At 35.1% G+C, this 17,643-nt stretch overlaps 1 protein-coding gene and 1 long non-coding RNA gene across 3 annotated transcripts; both read right to left on the bottom strand.

The window, feature by feature from the left end:
• Positions 1-6,282: 6,282 nt before the first annotated feature.
• On the bottom strand, positions 6,283-7,102 carry LOC122194670 (uncharacterized). The gene is made up of 2 exons (XR_006184039.2): positions 6,791-7,102; positions 6,283-6,630 (listed from the first exon to the last, which is right to left on the bottom strand). It is a non-coding gene; the product is annotated as an uncharacterized LOC122194670 (long non-coding RNA).
• Positions 7,103-8,279: 1,177 nt separating this feature from the next.
• LOC111880995 (pentatricopeptide repeat-containing protein At1g25360) lies at positions 8,280-11,941 on the bottom strand. Of its 2 annotated transcripts, none has more exons than XM_023877400.3 (4): positions 11,691-11,941; positions 11,280-11,546; positions 10,984-11,138; positions 8,280-10,846 (listed from the first exon to the last, which is right to left on the bottom strand). In XM_023877400.3, the coding sequence occupies exons 3-4, from the start codon at positions 11,023-11,025 to the stop codon at positions 8,447-8,449; spliced, it is 2,442 nt and encodes an 813-aa protein (XP_023733168.1). In that variant the 5' UTR covers positions 11,026-11,138; positions 11,280-11,546; positions 11,691-11,941; the 3' UTR covers positions 8,280-8,446. The 2 variants fall into 2 exon arrangements, with proteins under 2 accessions (XP_023733168.1, XP_023733167.1); XM_023877399.3 differs by having other exon boundaries at positions 10,984-11,114.
• Positions 11,942-17,643: the final 5,702 nt, after the last annotated feature.

Below are 17,643 nucleotides of genomic sequence, written 5' to 3'. Positions count from 1 at the left end.
CACATGCATGATATGCATGGATCTGCAATCTCTTCATCATCAATATTATGCATGAATATGCTTAAATTTATAAATAGCCTTTTACACTATCTAACATTTGAGGTAAAAATAATCATGTTCTTAAGTTTATAAATAACAATGTAATTACCTTTACTTACCAACAATAACAACTAGTGCTATACCCGCCCATTGGTTGGGTTGACGGATTTTTAAAAAAATGAATCATTTTTATTTTTTACCAAATGAATGTGGTTTCTAACATATTTACTAAAAATATTTAGATAAAACCACACAAACAGGCTGCAAGGACTTATTTGATGGCTTTATGCTAAACGATTTGTGTTGTTTTTTAGTGTACAAGTCAAGGACTTATTTGATGGCTTTATGCTAAAATCTTATTTCTTGAGTTCATTGAACTTTTCTTCCACAAAAATTGATATCTTACAAAAATTAAACAAAATGGAAACAAAAATAGTATATGCTCGAAAGTATAACATGCTCGAAAGTATAACATGTTTCAAACATGAATAGAATGAAGAAAGCCAACCATATTCTTATTGCAGAGATGAAATAAGACTTTTCTCAGAAATTGAATAAAAAAACAAACAATGACATGATGATCACTTGAAAATAATAATAGGATGTGAGTAGGATGATGAATAACTTGAGATTAAGTGCAATTGTAATTTTTACTACCTTCTCCACATGTTAGCGTGCGATTTTCAATAAGACTTCAATCGCCTGAAACAAAACAGATTTCAAATTACATACTGCAAAACTTAAATATATTACATAAAGATGCCACATGGTTATGTTTACCTCATAGCATAACAGATCCGCTCTAATTGCAACCATATACCTAGGATCAACACAATACATTTGGAGTTCATAATCACATTCTTCAAAACACAAAAAAGAATTGTGATAATTTGAAGCATTAAACATGAATGCACATTGTACACGTTGAAACTAACCATTGCTGAGCCTAAGAGCGATTCTCCAAAGCTTCATAAGGCTTTCCCTAAGAAAACAAATTGTTGATGGTATGTGTTATCAGATATGTGTTACTTCTAAGCAAGAAAAGATGAATGTGTGGAAAAAGAACATGCTGATAGAACTTTAATTCTTGTGTCTTGTTGTGTTCACAAAAACTAAGAAAAATAAGGTAACTATTTGTGTTGAAAAGGAATTACAATAAATTTAATGCTCTTCATAAAACCGGTTTAAGCATACTTTATAAACTTGATTAAAAGACTGCATAAAAATATGATTTTCTTAAAGCAAATAAGAAATTGATTTCTTCAAAGTTAAAACCCACCCATTTCATAAACTTATTGATAAAGATGGTTCATGTTTCTTATAGCAACAAAGTAGTAGGAAAATCGGGCATGCCAGGTTGAAACACATTCACTTTCCTCCATTCCATGTAGATGATAAAAAAAATTAATGCTATTTATAAAACTAATGAAGTTATTTGTACATGATGAGTAAATACATATCTTATCCCCAGTCCAGATAGAAGCTTTCTGCATCATCATCATATGTCAATACAATTGGTGGGCTAGTGCTAAATTAGTGAACTTTACATATAAGCTCAATAGTGTGACATCCAAATGATCAAAACGTAACCTAAGGTGTGGCTAATTGGGCAAATTAATAGGAGGTTATGTTTTTATACAATAGATTTACTGAGAATAACATGTTTTTTTTTCGTAGTTTTCGTTACCGAGATATCTTTTTTTGTTTTTTCATTGTTCCCAGGTATTTTTTGGGTGGCTAATTGGGCAGATTGGTAGGAAATCTTCGATGACCCATCATTTTTAATTTTTATTTGGGTCATTATCAAATAACTTTTTGTTTTATTGTAAAGCAATTAAATCTTAGTATGGTTTTTTAACTCTTACCTCTTCCTTCAAGTTCAATAGCAGTGTTTCCCCTTATTTTTATATAAACCTCTGCAAATTGCATAACATTATGAAGGTGTGTTTTGTTGCTCTTTTTTACCTTTGGGCCGTCAATCATATTCAAAACAATGACAGGAAAAATGAACAAATGAAAGTTAGGGTTACAAAATATGAAAATGCATGTAAGTAATTACCTGATTGGAGGAAATAAAAAATAAAGACCGATAGCAAAGGCATGACCTGAACAACTCCTACAAAGAAGCCAAATCAAACCGGTTAGAAAACAAATGAGTAAATGTTTGTATTTTTAAGAGAAAGAGAAAGAAATCATGATAAGATCTAGCGGGAGTAAAGCTAGTGGTGAATAGTTTGGTTGTACACGAAAATGTCATCCCAACTCTTCTCCTCAACTGAAAAACACACAAAAAAACATTCTTAGTTCTAAAAACACACAAAGATCTAACACTTCACCATATAAAGCAATACTTAATCACAATATGATTAATGGTTTTATTGAACATAATATTTGATAATTTCATAAGAAAATTACTCAATTTTGCTTATTTGCAATCATACACAGAAGTGACAGAACCCATTTATATAAACTCTAGTAAAGATCTTTAAACATTGTTCAACATTACCATATCATATACTCTAGTTCTCTTTGCAAAAACAAATGAAGAACCACTTTGTTCCACTGGTATGCATCTGCAGGAAAAATCAAGTTGCTTTTCAATAGAACATGGTATGGATCTTTACTTTCTATTCCTCAACTATCCATAAGCCCCACTTCCCTGAATGTCAAGATGTCAAAAAAATTCACTGCAACCAATAACAAATGCCATGTACATGCAAACAAAAATTAATAAAAATATCTTTCAAAAACAGAAAAAATGGTTTTACCAAACTAAACTGAAACAAAAAAAATGGTTTTACCCTGCTGTCATTAATCCACACCTTGATTCCATTAGTCTCGGAGATAAATTTAATAGAACTTCGTTCATGGTAGTTCATCCATATCCAACACATCAAGCAGAAAGCAGGTGATGGATGACATAAAGATAAACCATATGACTTTTTTTTAAATATGGTGTCACAAACTAAATATCCACTAATAACAAAGAAAGATAAAGATGGAAATTAGCTATCTTGCTCTAACAATTAATGCAATCTAGTGATGTAAATAAGGAGAAAAATGAATTTTCAAAACTTGAGGTCAAGAGTGTCACACCCCGAAAACCGAAGGCGGAAACATTTCCGGGGTTGACTCCACGTTGAGTATCAAATCCAATGTACATAGTAAGTAAAGTAGAACAACCATTACATTACATATAAAAAGTTTTACAAGTGTTTCAAAAGTAAAGTTGTACAGTTGTGATACATTGTATATATATATATATATATATATATATATATATATATATATATATATATATATATATATATATATATATATATATATATATATATATATGAACAAAATGAAACGAGTCTTCTGAGCACTCCGACTTCTGGCAAAAGGATCTTCGGTACCTGTTCTAACGTTGACCTGAGAACACAAGCGGTTTGAAAATCAGCATAACGCTGGTGAGTTCATAAGTGATTTTTGTTTTGTGAAAATATTCATGTTTCCTTTCTGTTTCTGAAAATGTAACACACGCCAAGAAAATCTCACATTTTCTTAAAAAGGTTGGTTGTTGTTATTTCACTTTATGTAAAGTAAAGTTGTACACTGAAAACGTGTTTACCATGGTGAAACTGTACATTTCGGTTATCTGTTTTGTTATACTGTTCTGGTTATGTACCAATGGATCCCCAGGAAAGTCCCATACCTTCCTGATTGTATGTTACCATTTGTCAAAGATGTAAGGTTATCCAGTTCGTTACACTTATCTAGTTATGTAAATGTTTTCCCCAGGAAAGCCCCAATCTTTCCTGAATGTTGGTTACCTTTTTGTAAAAGATGTAAAAGATGTATTCTGGTTAGACCTGGTTATGTACAAGGTTTCCCAGGAAAGTCCCATACTTTCCTGAATGTTGATTACCAATGTAAAAGATGTATTCCGAACCTGGTTATCTTGTGAAGTGTATAAAGTTATTCATTATTACTATAAGTAAATCTCTGTTATCCTAATTGCGAGTTCCATAACCATACTATAGACTGAACGTGTGGCAATAAGTAGTCCACAACCTTATGACTTTCGTCACCCTTGAACCATTTCGGTTTGGCTGTAGCTAGCAGCCAGGTGTGGGGTAGTCAGTCCCGTATAGATCTATACACTCAAGTCACGCTCTCTAATCCCCGAGATTCTGGTTACGGGTGTAGTCCTCCACTCGCGTATCTCTGTGGAGTGTTCGCCGAGGACGTGTCTCCAATCATATAGGAATAACAAATTTACTAGTAATAATATGATAGTCCTCCACTCGCGTATCTCCGTGGAGTGTTACCGAGGACAAACAGTGTACAAGTCATATTGTTCATGTGTTCTAATGTCATGCTTTTAACTGATAAAATGTGGAAAAACATTTGTGAAATATATAAAACATAACAGTTTATAAAACCCATTTCACAAATAAATGTTTACGTGATCTGCATGCTCGAATGGTTATCAGTTGTATCAATCAGTATTAAAAGCATATAAAATGTGAAATACACACACGAAAACAAGTTTTTGAGTACAAGAAACCCTTGTACTTTGCTTGTGTTCCCCCTTGAAAACAGTGAAAAACAGTGAAAAAGGGTAGGGGTATGAACTCACCAGACGAGGAAATGCGACGGTTTCGGACACTAGACGTTGGTTCGGGGCTTGATTAATCGCGATGTCCCTATGTAAAATGTAATAATGTCCATATATATCCAATTAGATTTACAATCACTAATTATATGGAACATTACACTCCAACGAGGTTAAACACCTCAAAACGAGCGTTTGGAGTGACCCGGGTGACATCTTCGGACGTGTAATGACACTAGGGACTTGGGATTTGAGTTTACTCCCCAAGAGTAAACATATTAGGGAGTTTAGGGCCATATATCACACACACACACATGAGTTCACAGCCGTGAACTCATGTTTGGGTAGTTTTGGGTGCTAAAATGGCTTAAATGGACAAGGGAATGTTGGAATGAACTTCTAAAATGCCTTGGATTAATTTGTTTGGATTTATACTATTTAAAAGGGAGTTCACGGCTGTAAACTTGGAGTTTACGGCCGTAAACTCTTCTATGGTCAAGAGAAATTGATTTAAGGCACTTAGAGCAATCACATGTGATTCTAGTTAATTTTCCAAGCTTTAGGATGGTTTAAAGGCATCATTTGACATATAAATAGGAGTTTATGGCCTTGGAGTATTTTCTATGGTCGTAAACTCTTATATGTGGTATTTTGATATGTTTATGGTCTCCAAACTATTTTTAGATGGTTCTATGATTTATTCCAAGGCTATTGGTTAAGTTTCAAGGCATTCTAACATGTATAAAGGTGTTTACTCCCCATGTTTGAGGAGTTTACGGCCCAAGCACATGCCTTGGCCGTAAACTCTCTTTTGTCCCACAAAATTCATGTTTTAAGTGTTTCAAGTCCCGATTTGAAAGCCTCAAAGTCGTATCTAAGTCCCAAAAATGCTTTGGAAGGGTTAATTGGTTTAAAAACCCCATTTTTAAGTGTTTACGACCCAAGCTTGATCCTTGGCCGTAAACACATGTTCTAGGTCCTAAAACTCAAATTAAACATCAATTTGAAGGCTAAAGAGGTTAGATAACAAGTTAGGGATGTTACCTCTTTGATTTGGAGCCTTAAATCTTTGTTTTTGGACCTTTGATTATGGATGAGGAGAGAGGTTGGAGAGTGATTAAGGAAAGATGGCCAAAAGCTTCAAATGAAAGTTTTGAATCATTTATATAGTGCTCGGAAATTGGACACGGCGGAATTCTACCCGATACCGGCGTTAGGCGGGGCTTTTGGTTGCACCCGACCAAGTTGTCGTAACCCGATATGATCGATTCTAGAATTATTCTGGTAACTATTATGGGGTGTTAGAATGATTTCAAATGGCATTAAGACACCCATTAAGTCATTTTAGATCAATACAAGTTAATGACTTAATTAAATGGCGAAATCGAAAACGGATTTGGAAACGGCGTTTGGTTGATCGAATTGGATTATAATTTGAGTTACAAGAAGTGATATGAAATTTCGGGTTGTTACAAAGAGCTTCATCAGTTCATCAGATGTAACTCAAGCTCTCCCTAAGTACAAACATCAACAACTTTATTGGTTTTGGCAATCTAGATGTTGACACCACTGTAATGATAAAGTTAAAATAAAAATCAAATAATTTATTTTGAAACAATATAGAAAATTTTGCACCTTCAAAATTTTCCTAGAAGCAATTGCATTATTTATATCGTAACTTCAGTTAGGGAAATCACACAACCGAGGAGCAAAAATATCAAAATAAAATACCAAAACTTGGATTATTTACCTTCAGAAGTGAAGGACTCAATAATATCCACGAATATATATATAGCTATCAAAATGACCGGCTTGTGTCCCATACCTTCAGTGGTGCGATTCAGATCTAAAGTGCTTTACCTGCACAGACTTGTAATGGAGCCATGGATTCTTCTTTATCTACATCCTTCAATGAAGTGAACATCTTCAACTTATTTTTTTTCTTCTCCTTTTTCTTATGTATTTGCCCACTTGGATAATAAACTACATAACTTCAGAAAATACAAGAATTAAAGAAAGAGATAGTGAGGTTGTCGATAAGAAGAAACTGATGAAGGAACGCAACAATCAGACACAGGAGAAATTAATCAGAAAAAAATTACGAAACTCTTTATTCAGAAAAAAACACGCAGGAAAAAGAGAAATCAATACCTAATCGGATGCATGAGAAATCCATAAAGTATGTGCCCACAATTCGTTCTTGAGTTCAAAGATTTGAAAGACGCATATTTAGGCTTCTTTGGGATGAAGCATTGAATGAATTGAACAAATTACATTCAATCAATACTCTTATATAGGCATGAGCAACCGACTGTGAATGTGGGGGAGGAGGAAACGTGCGGACGACCAGAAGAAGGAAGGGAACTCTGATTAACCGTAAATGCTGAGTTATTCCGGCTGAGATTGAATGAGGAGAGAGTTTGAAGGGCTGAGATTTGTTGGATGGTTTTCAACTCACTGTCAACAATAGTATAAAGAATATATAAACTGTAATTTGTATGTAAGATGCTTACAAAATTTATGTTATTGCTATTAATTATTATCAGTAAAAAGGTAAGTGTGTTATGTAAAAAATAAAGTATATTGTGTAAGTTTCATGCTATAAGTATGTTGTTATCATGGGTGAAGAAATATAAATATATTGCTTTTTCCTATTTATTCATTACTCCGATGTTAATGTGGTTATTTATCCCTTTTTAATTCTTTTGTCAACCAACAAAGGTAGAAGTGATATTATATTATTATGATTGAATAACATATTCTTTTATCTTGTAGGTTCTTGAACCAAATTGACATGTTATGTATAATAAACTTGAAAATGCAAAGAGCATAGATGAGGTATATGTTAATTTGGATTCTAACTCTTGGGTTAAAATGCAAGAAATAGCAATGTACTTAAGTTGATTTGTTTATATTGTGCTTTGAAAAATCTATCCAGTTAGTAATGTCATCCAAATACAAAGCAATTTTCATTTCCTTAGTTTGGTAAGTTGTTAGAAAATATAATGTTCTATTAATAAGAAAAAATGATACTACAATGCTTGTAAAAGAAAATTAAAGTACATTGCTATATTTCACAAATAAGTTAAAGTGCGTTGTTATCATTTTCCTTGTGTGTGCTTCTAATTTTTGTAGTTAAATAAGTAACTCAATATCATTACTTTTTCATGGAGAAGTGTCTCAAGGAATGTTCACTTCTTTCTCCAATCCTCATTTATAAAAATGGACTCTCTGTTGTACCAATAGAAACGAGAATAATAATAATGATATTGGTTATTCGATAAATAAGATCAAATCAGTAGCTCTACTAATCATAATTAACACTTGAATAATTCTAAAGTAGATCTCAATTGTTTATATAATTTACATGTTGAAAGTATGTCAGCCTTCTCTTGTTGAAATTGTATTTTCAAAGTAATTTCTCATTCATTGAAAATTTCAAGAAAAAATTTACATACTAGTTTGCATGTAGCACCCTCTTCTAATCTAGAAGAAAAAACAAACACACTGTTCTTGTTCAAGACTTGTAATCATGAAGATAAATCGACAAAAAAACTCAAATTCTTGAAATTCGTATTTTAAAAAAAATAATAATAATTAAAATGGCAAAAACAACATAACTTATCCAAAAAAAGCTGCATTCTGTCGACTTCTAATTTTTCTAAATTTCAATTTCGCAAGTATAATCATGGTTTGTCAACAATAATATACTTTTCTAAGGATTGGTCTCCTTATAGACCTGTTTGTATACATGATTTACATCTCACATGATATTGTTGATCACAACAGTGTGTTGTTGCTTTCTTCTCACCAGTAATTGCCACAAGAACATTTCCCATTCCTGAAATGATGAAACCTCTTCCCATCTCTCACAACAATGTCTCTCTCCACAACTTGCGACATGAACTCAAACGCATTATGACAATCCCCACAAATCCTCAAGTTCTTGAAAACCCTAATCATAGCTCCCGAAGGAAGCTTCAAAAGCCCAAAAGCAACCGCAAGCTTTTCACTATGAGTAGACAATGCGTATTCCTTTTGCTCATTCTCCATATCATGTAACACAAACTTCGTATCTGGAACATATCCTAATTTCCTCATTTTAGAAACCAATTCCTCAAGGTACTCATACACCTTTTGAACCTCAGGGTGCTTAGTGTCATCCACCAAAAATACATGGACCATATTGTCAACTTCAATCCAACTACATGCAGGCTCTTTCTTCACTCCTCGAGACCTCATCAAATTCCGAACCTGTGCAGCATCATTCCATTTTCCCGAGTTGGAGTACATGTTTGATAAAAGTATGTAGGTCCCATCATGATCCGGGATTAATTCAAAAAGTCTTTCTGCAGCCTCAACCCCTAACTCCATATTTCCATGGATTCTACACCCACCAAGTAGTGCTTCCCAAACCGGTGCACCGGGGTAGAATGGTAATTTTTCAATCACGTTTTTTGCTTCGGTGAATTTCCCGGCTCTACATAACAAATCAATCAAACGACCGTAATGATCTTCACCCGGGGTTATACCGTACGAATCTTTCATCGAGTTGAAATACCGTTGACCTTGGTCAATTAAACCCGAGTGGCTACAAGCAGAAAGAATCGTGAGGAATGTTATTCGGTCAGGAACTATGTCCTCTTTTAGCATTTCTTCAAAAAGCTCAATTGCCTGAGCACCATGCCCGTGCTGCCCGAAAGCTGCAATCATCGCGTTCCAAGACACCGAATCTAAACATGGCATTGTAAGGAATACAGACTGTGAATCTTGAAGGACCCCACATCGTGCGTACATTGTGATTAAAGAATTGGAAGCGGAAAGGCTCGATTCAAACCCTGATTGGATAAGTTGAGCATGGAGTTGGCGTCCATGGTTTAATGACGCGATAGCTGCACATGATTTAATCGCGCCTGCTAATGAATAATCACATGGTTGACATTCGGTAGATTTCATTTGGTTGAAAAGCTTCAAACCCTCTTCTCCTGATCCGTTTTGGGCAAATCCTGATATCATCACACTCCATGTCACGTGGTTTTTTTCGGGCATTTTGGTAAATACCAATCGGGCTTCTTCGATTCGGCCTACATCAACGTAAGCAGATAGAATGTTGTTCCATGAAATAAGATCTCTTATTGGCATCCTATCGAAAATCTTTCTTGCATCATCTGTTTTACCACATTTCCAGTATAATGTAATCAACGCATTGTTGACACTATATAGAAAGTGGTGAGATGGGTTTATTACAGTTCTGATCATGTATGCGTGTATTTGTTTTCCATGGAGAAACAATTTAGCATTGGCACAAGCACTAAGGATACTTGTATAAGTGAATGCATCAAACTTGATTCCTAAAAGATTCATCTTTTTTGACATTTCTAATGATTCAGAAACAAACCCTTTATGCATGTATCCGGAAATCATTGCATTCCATGCCACTACTTGCTTTTCATTGTTCATACCATAAAAGACTTGGCTTGCACCGTGTAAATCGTCATTTCTTATATACCCTGTGATTATTGTAGTCCATGATAACTCGTCTTTATGTGGCATTTCATCAAACAGTTTTTGTGCAGCATCCATTAATAAAGAAGGTGTTACGAAAGGTGAAGAAGAACACCTGATATAAAGAGAAATAAGGGAGTTTACAACCGATGTGACAAACCCGGTTCCAGACTTCACAATTTCAGAGTGTAGCTGCTGACAATGTAATTCGTGCTCAGCTATAAGAGACAACCCCGATAACATGCTTGTGTAGGTGTAGTTATCCGGCTGAAAATTGTTTCTTTTCATGTCACGAAAGAGCTCAATAGCAGCGTTACCGTCGTCATTATGAGCACAGGCTGTTATCATGGCATTGTAGCAAACTGTATCTCGAGTATTTAAAGGAGTGTTGTTAAATATTTCTCTTGCCAGCTTTAGATTTCCAGAAGCGGAATATGCAGTAATAAAGGTTGTTCTGGCAACAATATCTGGTTCTGCAATTTCATCGAATAGTTGGCGTGCGTATACAAGGTTAGACGATTTGCAATACAAATCCATCAAACGGTTGAGGATATGAGACCGCGGCCTGAACCCAGAAGCGATCATATGGGCATGAATCATTCGGACATTGGAATACGAGGTTGGGATTTGGTTGGAACATGATAGGAGCTGTGCAGCGTAAAAGTTGGCCAGAGCACGAACGGCGTCTGTTACGCGAATGGCCTGTTTAATGCCAAATCACGTAGTTATACACACAAAAATGGATAATTAGGAAAAGAAAAAAAGTAAATAGAAACAAGAAAGGCATGAGGGGAATTTGACAGATAGAAAAAGATGGTAGTTTGCGAACGAGAATCTACCTGTTCTTTGAGATTGGATGCCTGCTTTCTCGATGCATTCATTTCGTCAATTGCCGATCTACTGTAATATTGACGCCGGCAGATATTTTCCGCTCAAACCATGTTTTTCAGGGGCGGTACTTGAACATATACTTTGGGGTAGGGGGTATTAGAAACTAAAAATAACGTTTTTACAAATAAACAAACTTAATTTCAGCAATTAAACACCAAAATTACCGTGATTGTATCTATAAAAATCAAAATGGAGGAAAAATTCATTCAAAATCAGCCGAACAGGAGATCACTCAGGAGCATACCTGATTTTCTTCGGTTCTGTGAACAAGAAAGGACAGCAGAAGTGCTCAACAGCAGGTGGACGGTGGTGACAGGAGGAGCTGCGATGGGCAGTGGTGACTAGCAGGCATCCGACACTCCAATGCCATATGAAGTTTTTTTAACAATACGTTCACTTTGATTTTCTTTTAAGCAGAACCAAATCAGTCTTTTTTTTTTTTCTGTTACTGTGGTGTCCTTAATCGACAGCTTGAAGAGCTAAACAAATCATCAACTAGAGTACTAGACAGCTAAGTCAAAAACAGAAACTAACTCAGGATACAGGATAGGAGAATTGAGATTTCTGATTTAAAAATTATAATTCCTAACTCTACTATTCCATAAGAGATGAATCCCAGAGATTTAGAGAACGGGAGAACAGGAGCATTACATACCTGATTTCCGGTGACCGGTGACAGCTGCTGCGGTGGTGAATGGCGAGACCAACGGGCAGCGACTGAGCGAGTTACGTAGGCAGCGACTAGCAACGAGGGGGAGGAAGAATCGATTTTGACTTGTCGCTTGGTTTGGAAATCGGACTGAAATCCGGAGGGGCCACAGCCCAATTTTGACACTAACACTAACATGCCTATAATTAAAAATTTTGAAGATATATTTGCTATTTCTAACCCAAATATACATAATCCGCCCATGATGTTGCTGGATTGGGGGCTTCCTAATTCCTGGCTGGCTGGCTCTACTCATTTGATAAACTTTTTTCATCGTAACAAGAGAATAGGAATATGACTTGTTAAGGTAATTAACTTTTCGGTATATTTGCATCTGGGTAACTATCTTTTTTTTTTTTGTACACATCGGTATATTCGCATCTGGGTAACTATGTTTTTTTTTATACACATCTAGATAACAAACTTGTTGGAAGTGTTCACATATGACCATTATGACCTGCTATAGCAGGTTAAATCCTAGATGTGAACGTTTTCAACAAGTTGGTTACCTAGATGTGTACAAAAAAAAAATAGTTACCCAAATATGAACAAAACAATAAGTAAAAATTAAATTACACGAATGATCCCTTAGGTTTGGGGGAATTCTTTTTTTTGGTCTCTAACTTATTTTTTAACTTGGATGGTCCCTACTGTTTATTTTTGTTGCGCGTTTGGTCCTGTGTTACTTAAAAAGACTATTGTGCCCTTATTAATTTATTTTTTAATTAATTTTCTTGTTTATGTATTTATTTTTTACATATTTAAAAAAAATAATAGACCACACATATTAGTATGGTCTATTAATTTTTTTAAATATGTAAAAAATAAATACATAAATAAGAAAATTAATTAAAAAATAAATTAATAAGGGCATAATAGTCTTTTAGGTAAAGCAGAGACCAAACGCGCAACAAAAATAAACAGTAGACCATCCAAGTTAAAAAAATAAGTTAGGGACTAAAAACACAAATTCCCCCAAACCATAGGGACCATTCATATAATTTAACTTTTACATTTCGTTTTGTTCATATTTGGGTAATTATTTTTTTTGTACACATCTAAGTAAGGAACTTGTTGAAAGCGTTCACATCTAGGATTTAACCTGCTATAGCAGGTCATAATGGTCATATGTGAACACTTCCAACAAATTTGTTACCTAGATGTGTACAAAAAAAAATAGTTACCCAGATGTAAATATACCGAAAAGTAAATTACCTTAATAAGTCTTATTCCCTAAGAGAATAGAGGTGCACATTGTGAACCCTTAACTTTGAAAAAACAATAATTAACACCTAACTTAACTCATCTCAGTTGAATCAGTTGCTGTGGTGTTTGGTTTGCTTTCGCAAAAAAATGTTTTGGGGAAGAGAATATTGTAAAGATAGAAAGGGAGGTTGAAAATTCTAAACCCGTATGGAGAAATTGATAATAATAATTTTATGGGTATTTCGCGTGATAAACTTGATAAAACACCAAATGAGATATCTTTTCAAAAGCTTCAGGTCTTTATCTATTTACCTCGTGTGTTATCTTTTGTGTTATCTTTACAAGCATAATAATAATAATAATAATAATAATAATAATAATATTTTGTGCAATTATTGTCATTACACTATTCTTTCCAATCAAACCATAAAAGTTAAGACTTTTTTCCAAATTAACCATTCTAATTCTCCAAATTAATCATTTTGACCTATTATATCGGGTCAAATTTGGAAATATGTTCGAAACTTTAATGGTTTGATTGGAAAAAATAAAATAGAAGTGGTTAAACCGCAAAATTGTCCAAAATATAATGTTGTTTCTGTAATTTGCTCTTATTTGTATTATCTACTTATGAACATATATCCCATATGTATAGTTAGGGATAAAAGTTATTCATGTATAAGAATTATCGTTTCTCACTTTCTTTTTACCCATGAAGATTCATCTGATAAAATAAATGACATTTGTAAACAGATGACTTATGGAAAAATACTCAATCTCATGACTTTCTTTCTGAAAAAAGAGTTTGATGCTATAAATATAATGCACAAATAAATGAAAGGTAAATTGTTTTTTTTCTTTTTACAAATTTACGTTTTCATTTAACAGACTTCAATTTCAATCTCTGTTGGACCTTGCACTGTGTTCCATAGCAGCTGCTTGGCATGAATATGTCACATGTTCTGTGGTCAATTTCATTTATTCCAATTACAACATTCTACTTTGAGAAATGATTAATACTTTATTTAAAATTATGGTATTCAGGACACAGGTTCTTTGATTGAGCATTCTGAAATATCTTCAAACAGGTGGTGAGATAGTTTCAGAGCTTGATGTTGTAGAAGAGCCATTGATCACTAGTATGAAAAACTTTTCTGTTAATTACAAGGTAAATATCAATACACATTTTATTTCTTTCATTAAATCAATAAATAGCAATGTACTTTCAGTTATTTGATTTCTAATTATCAATTAAATGAAAGTAAGTTGGTATTTTTGTTACAGGTTCAATGTGTTGGATTAGTGTCTAAGTCCATAACTATTTTGGTATGTACTTGACCCGATGGTGCATGGTCCTTTTGGGTTGCCTTCACCAAAGCAACTTGATAGGATGAATTATGGAGAGATAGGATTAAATATGATTTATTAATATATTATGAGAATAATATATTAAAGGAGAAATCATATTGTTTAATTAATATTAGTCAAGAATTAATTAGTAATTAGTTTTGGGACTAAAAGAGATTAATTAAACTTAAGGGACTGGAATTGTAATTATAAGATAATTGTAATTTGGGCCATGGATTGCCTTATATTAAGGAGTGGACGAATTCTATGGGGAAGCCCATAAGGAAATCGTCCAAGGCCTTAAGGAAAGGGATCTATGGGTTGCTTAGGGCTTAAGCATCCAAATTAGGGTTTCCTTGTTAGATAACCCTAATAGCCTCACTATATATATGACCCTTATGAGCAAAAAACGTGGTGAAGCTTCTTTCTAGGGTTAGAACACATTTTGGGCAGCCTCCATCCTCTCTCCTCTTCATCCTCTTGCTTATGGTGTTTGTGAGCCATTAGAGGAGTGACATTTGTGACCCTAAGCTTTCTAAAGTCAATACAATGAGGAATTGAGATTGTTATTGCTACATAACAATCAAGGTATGATCTTAAACCCATTCTTATGTTAATATGATTACTTGAATGCTAGAATTAGGGTTTATAGTCTTGGATAACTTGCATGTACAACAGAGAAACCTAGATCCAAGCATTAGGGTTTGTATGAGCACATAGGATGTTCTTAGGACCAAAACCCATCAGTAGTATCAGAGCCTTGATTGGTTTCTATTATATTGATGCCTTGTTAATTTGTTCATGCTTGAGAAAATCGTTTTTTGCCTCCTGCCTGATGTACTCGGCGAGTCCCATTGTGGACTCGGCGAGTAGGCCCCTACTCGGCGAGTCCATAAGGGGACTCGGCGAGTTTAGCTGTCAGAAAGGCGGATTTTCGGGATTTTTACCTATTTTGACTTAGGATAATTACCACAATTGTTTAAACTTAATAAAATTCGAATTTTGTTAATCCCTTATGATTATCCTTGTCAAAATAAAAGATTTTGATCATCTAATTAGATAATTGTTACCTTATTTGATATATGTTAAGTTATGGAAATTATTTGATCATTATCTTGCAAGAATTTGAACTAGATCTAATTAGATAACCACAATTTATATTTAATTGCCTTATTTGAATTATGTGATCTAGAATATTCTTGACAAAGTTTGGAAAATTTTCAAATTAATCCCTTAGGTTTTATAGTTTAAATTAGAACTCAAAAGTTTAGTTTTGAAATTTAAATCGTTGAAACCCTAATGTTTTGAAAAAGGTTTCAAAACTTGCCCTCAAGTTTTGGAATTTAAAATTTTGGATTAATAGTTTAATTTGATGTGTATTTAAATTCTAAACCCTAATGTTTTGAAATGTTTCAAAACTTAACCTCAAGTTTTGGAATTGAAAAGTTGATTAAAAGTTTAATTAGGAATGTTAAATTCTAAAACCCTAGTATTGTTTTGAAAAGTTCAAATCACACCCTTATGGTTTTATTAATTAATTAAGGTGTAACATCCAAAATTTCAAAACAATTAAAACTTTTCAAAATCACCCATTTTATTAACATTGTTGCAAAAAGGTTTTCAATACATTATTAAACAGAGTAATTTCCCAGGTTCATATCATAAAACACCAACGCGTGGAATGGTACGATCACGCCCTTGCCTTGCCACAGACTCTTGAGAACCTGAAACATAAAACCACAACTGTAAGCCCGAAAGCTTAGTGAGATACCCCCAGAATACCAACCACATATACGCCTTTCCAGGCCCTGACCTTCCGGTCCATCACACAACATAATCGCCTTCCGGCCCATAACATATTGCCTTCCGGCCCATAACATATTGCCTTCCGGCCCATAACATATTGCCTTCCGGCCCATAAGCATAAAATGCATATACAACATAACGAACAATCATATAGCAGTTCATAGACAACAATCGATCAACAGATTACATATCATAGCATTACTCTAACAAGATACCGGTCTAGCCGGTCACTATCATAACATTACCCTATGAATCAGTCAACATACTAAATGCATACATACGCCTTTCCAGGCCATGACCTTCCGGTCCACATAGTAATGCCTTCCGGCCTGTAACATATAATGACAACTACCCGGATTTCCATCCGGTAAAAAGGGTCGGCCTTGGTGCCATAAACCCTAGCGATATAGTGAGGATAACTCACCTCGAAACTGCCGACTGAACAGATAGCTCAAGCTGCTCCGATCACTGATACGATCTCCACCTCTGGACAGTCACCAATGCACTGAACTCAAACAATAACAACAATTACCAAAATACCCCTGGAACCACTGGTAAATCCTTGGTCAAAGACAAGGTCAAAGTCAACCTGACTGACCCTACTCGCCGGGTCAACCCCTATGACTCGCCGAGTCCCCATACTCAGAACTTCACTCAACCCGCGATCTAACTCGCCGAGTCACCCCAAGACTCGCCGAGTTCAACGACTCAGAGTCCACTCGCCCTTAACTCACCGATTCCTTAAGACACCCTTTCTACACGTCGAGTATCCCCTTTTTACTCGACGAGTTCCTCCTGGAAGAATCGCGGGGCCACCCCGACTCAACTCGCCGAGTCTGAAGAACAACTCGACGAGTCCCAGTAAATCTTCAAGCTACTCGCCGAGTCTGTTCATCGGACTCGGCGAGTCCATGCCATGCAACCGCTCAAACTGCTTTCTAATGGCAGAACTGCTCCGACCATTCATAGGCCTGGCCTTCCTAGACTGGTCCATCACGTAAGGTCCTCATTTTGGTGCTCATGATACACCCCATGATTCATAACATACATATTGACCTAAGGCATAAGGATTCCAATCCAAAACCTTCATTAATTCCCGAAATGTACAGGCATGAGACATTCTGGACCTCCAAAGGTCCCAATACAGAGTCACAATCGTTTGGGGGACTAGGGTAGCATTCAATCTAATCACAAAAGGGTTCCACAAACCCTAATTCCATAAACACATCAACATAGCAGAGTATACTCGAATTCTTACCTGGATGATGTATTCTCTGTGTCCCCAATCCTCAGAATGTGACTCCCTTGCTGCTCCTTTAGCCAATCCCTTCTCTTCCTTGCACAACCACTCTTCTATAATCAACAATGGCCTATAATCCTTGCTCCAGATGCACACAATCGATTTAGGGTTCTTCTCAGAAGGCTAAAATGAACAATGACGGCCAATGAGTCCTTTTTATACGTCCCAAACCTGAACGGTTAGGGTTTTCGCTAAACAGCGTAGACTCGCCGAGTCCATATCTGGACTCGTCGAGTCCAG

This window comes from Lactuca sativa, chromosome 6 (genome assembly GCF_002870075.4).
Source record: "Lactuca sativa cultivar Salinas chromosome 6, Lsat_Salinas_v11, whole genome shotgun sequence".
NCBI lineage: Eukaryota > Viridiplantae > Streptophyta > Magnoliopsida > Asterales > Asteraceae > Lactuca > Lactuca sativa.
This window is presented reverse-complemented; position numbering and strand designations above follow the sequence as displayed.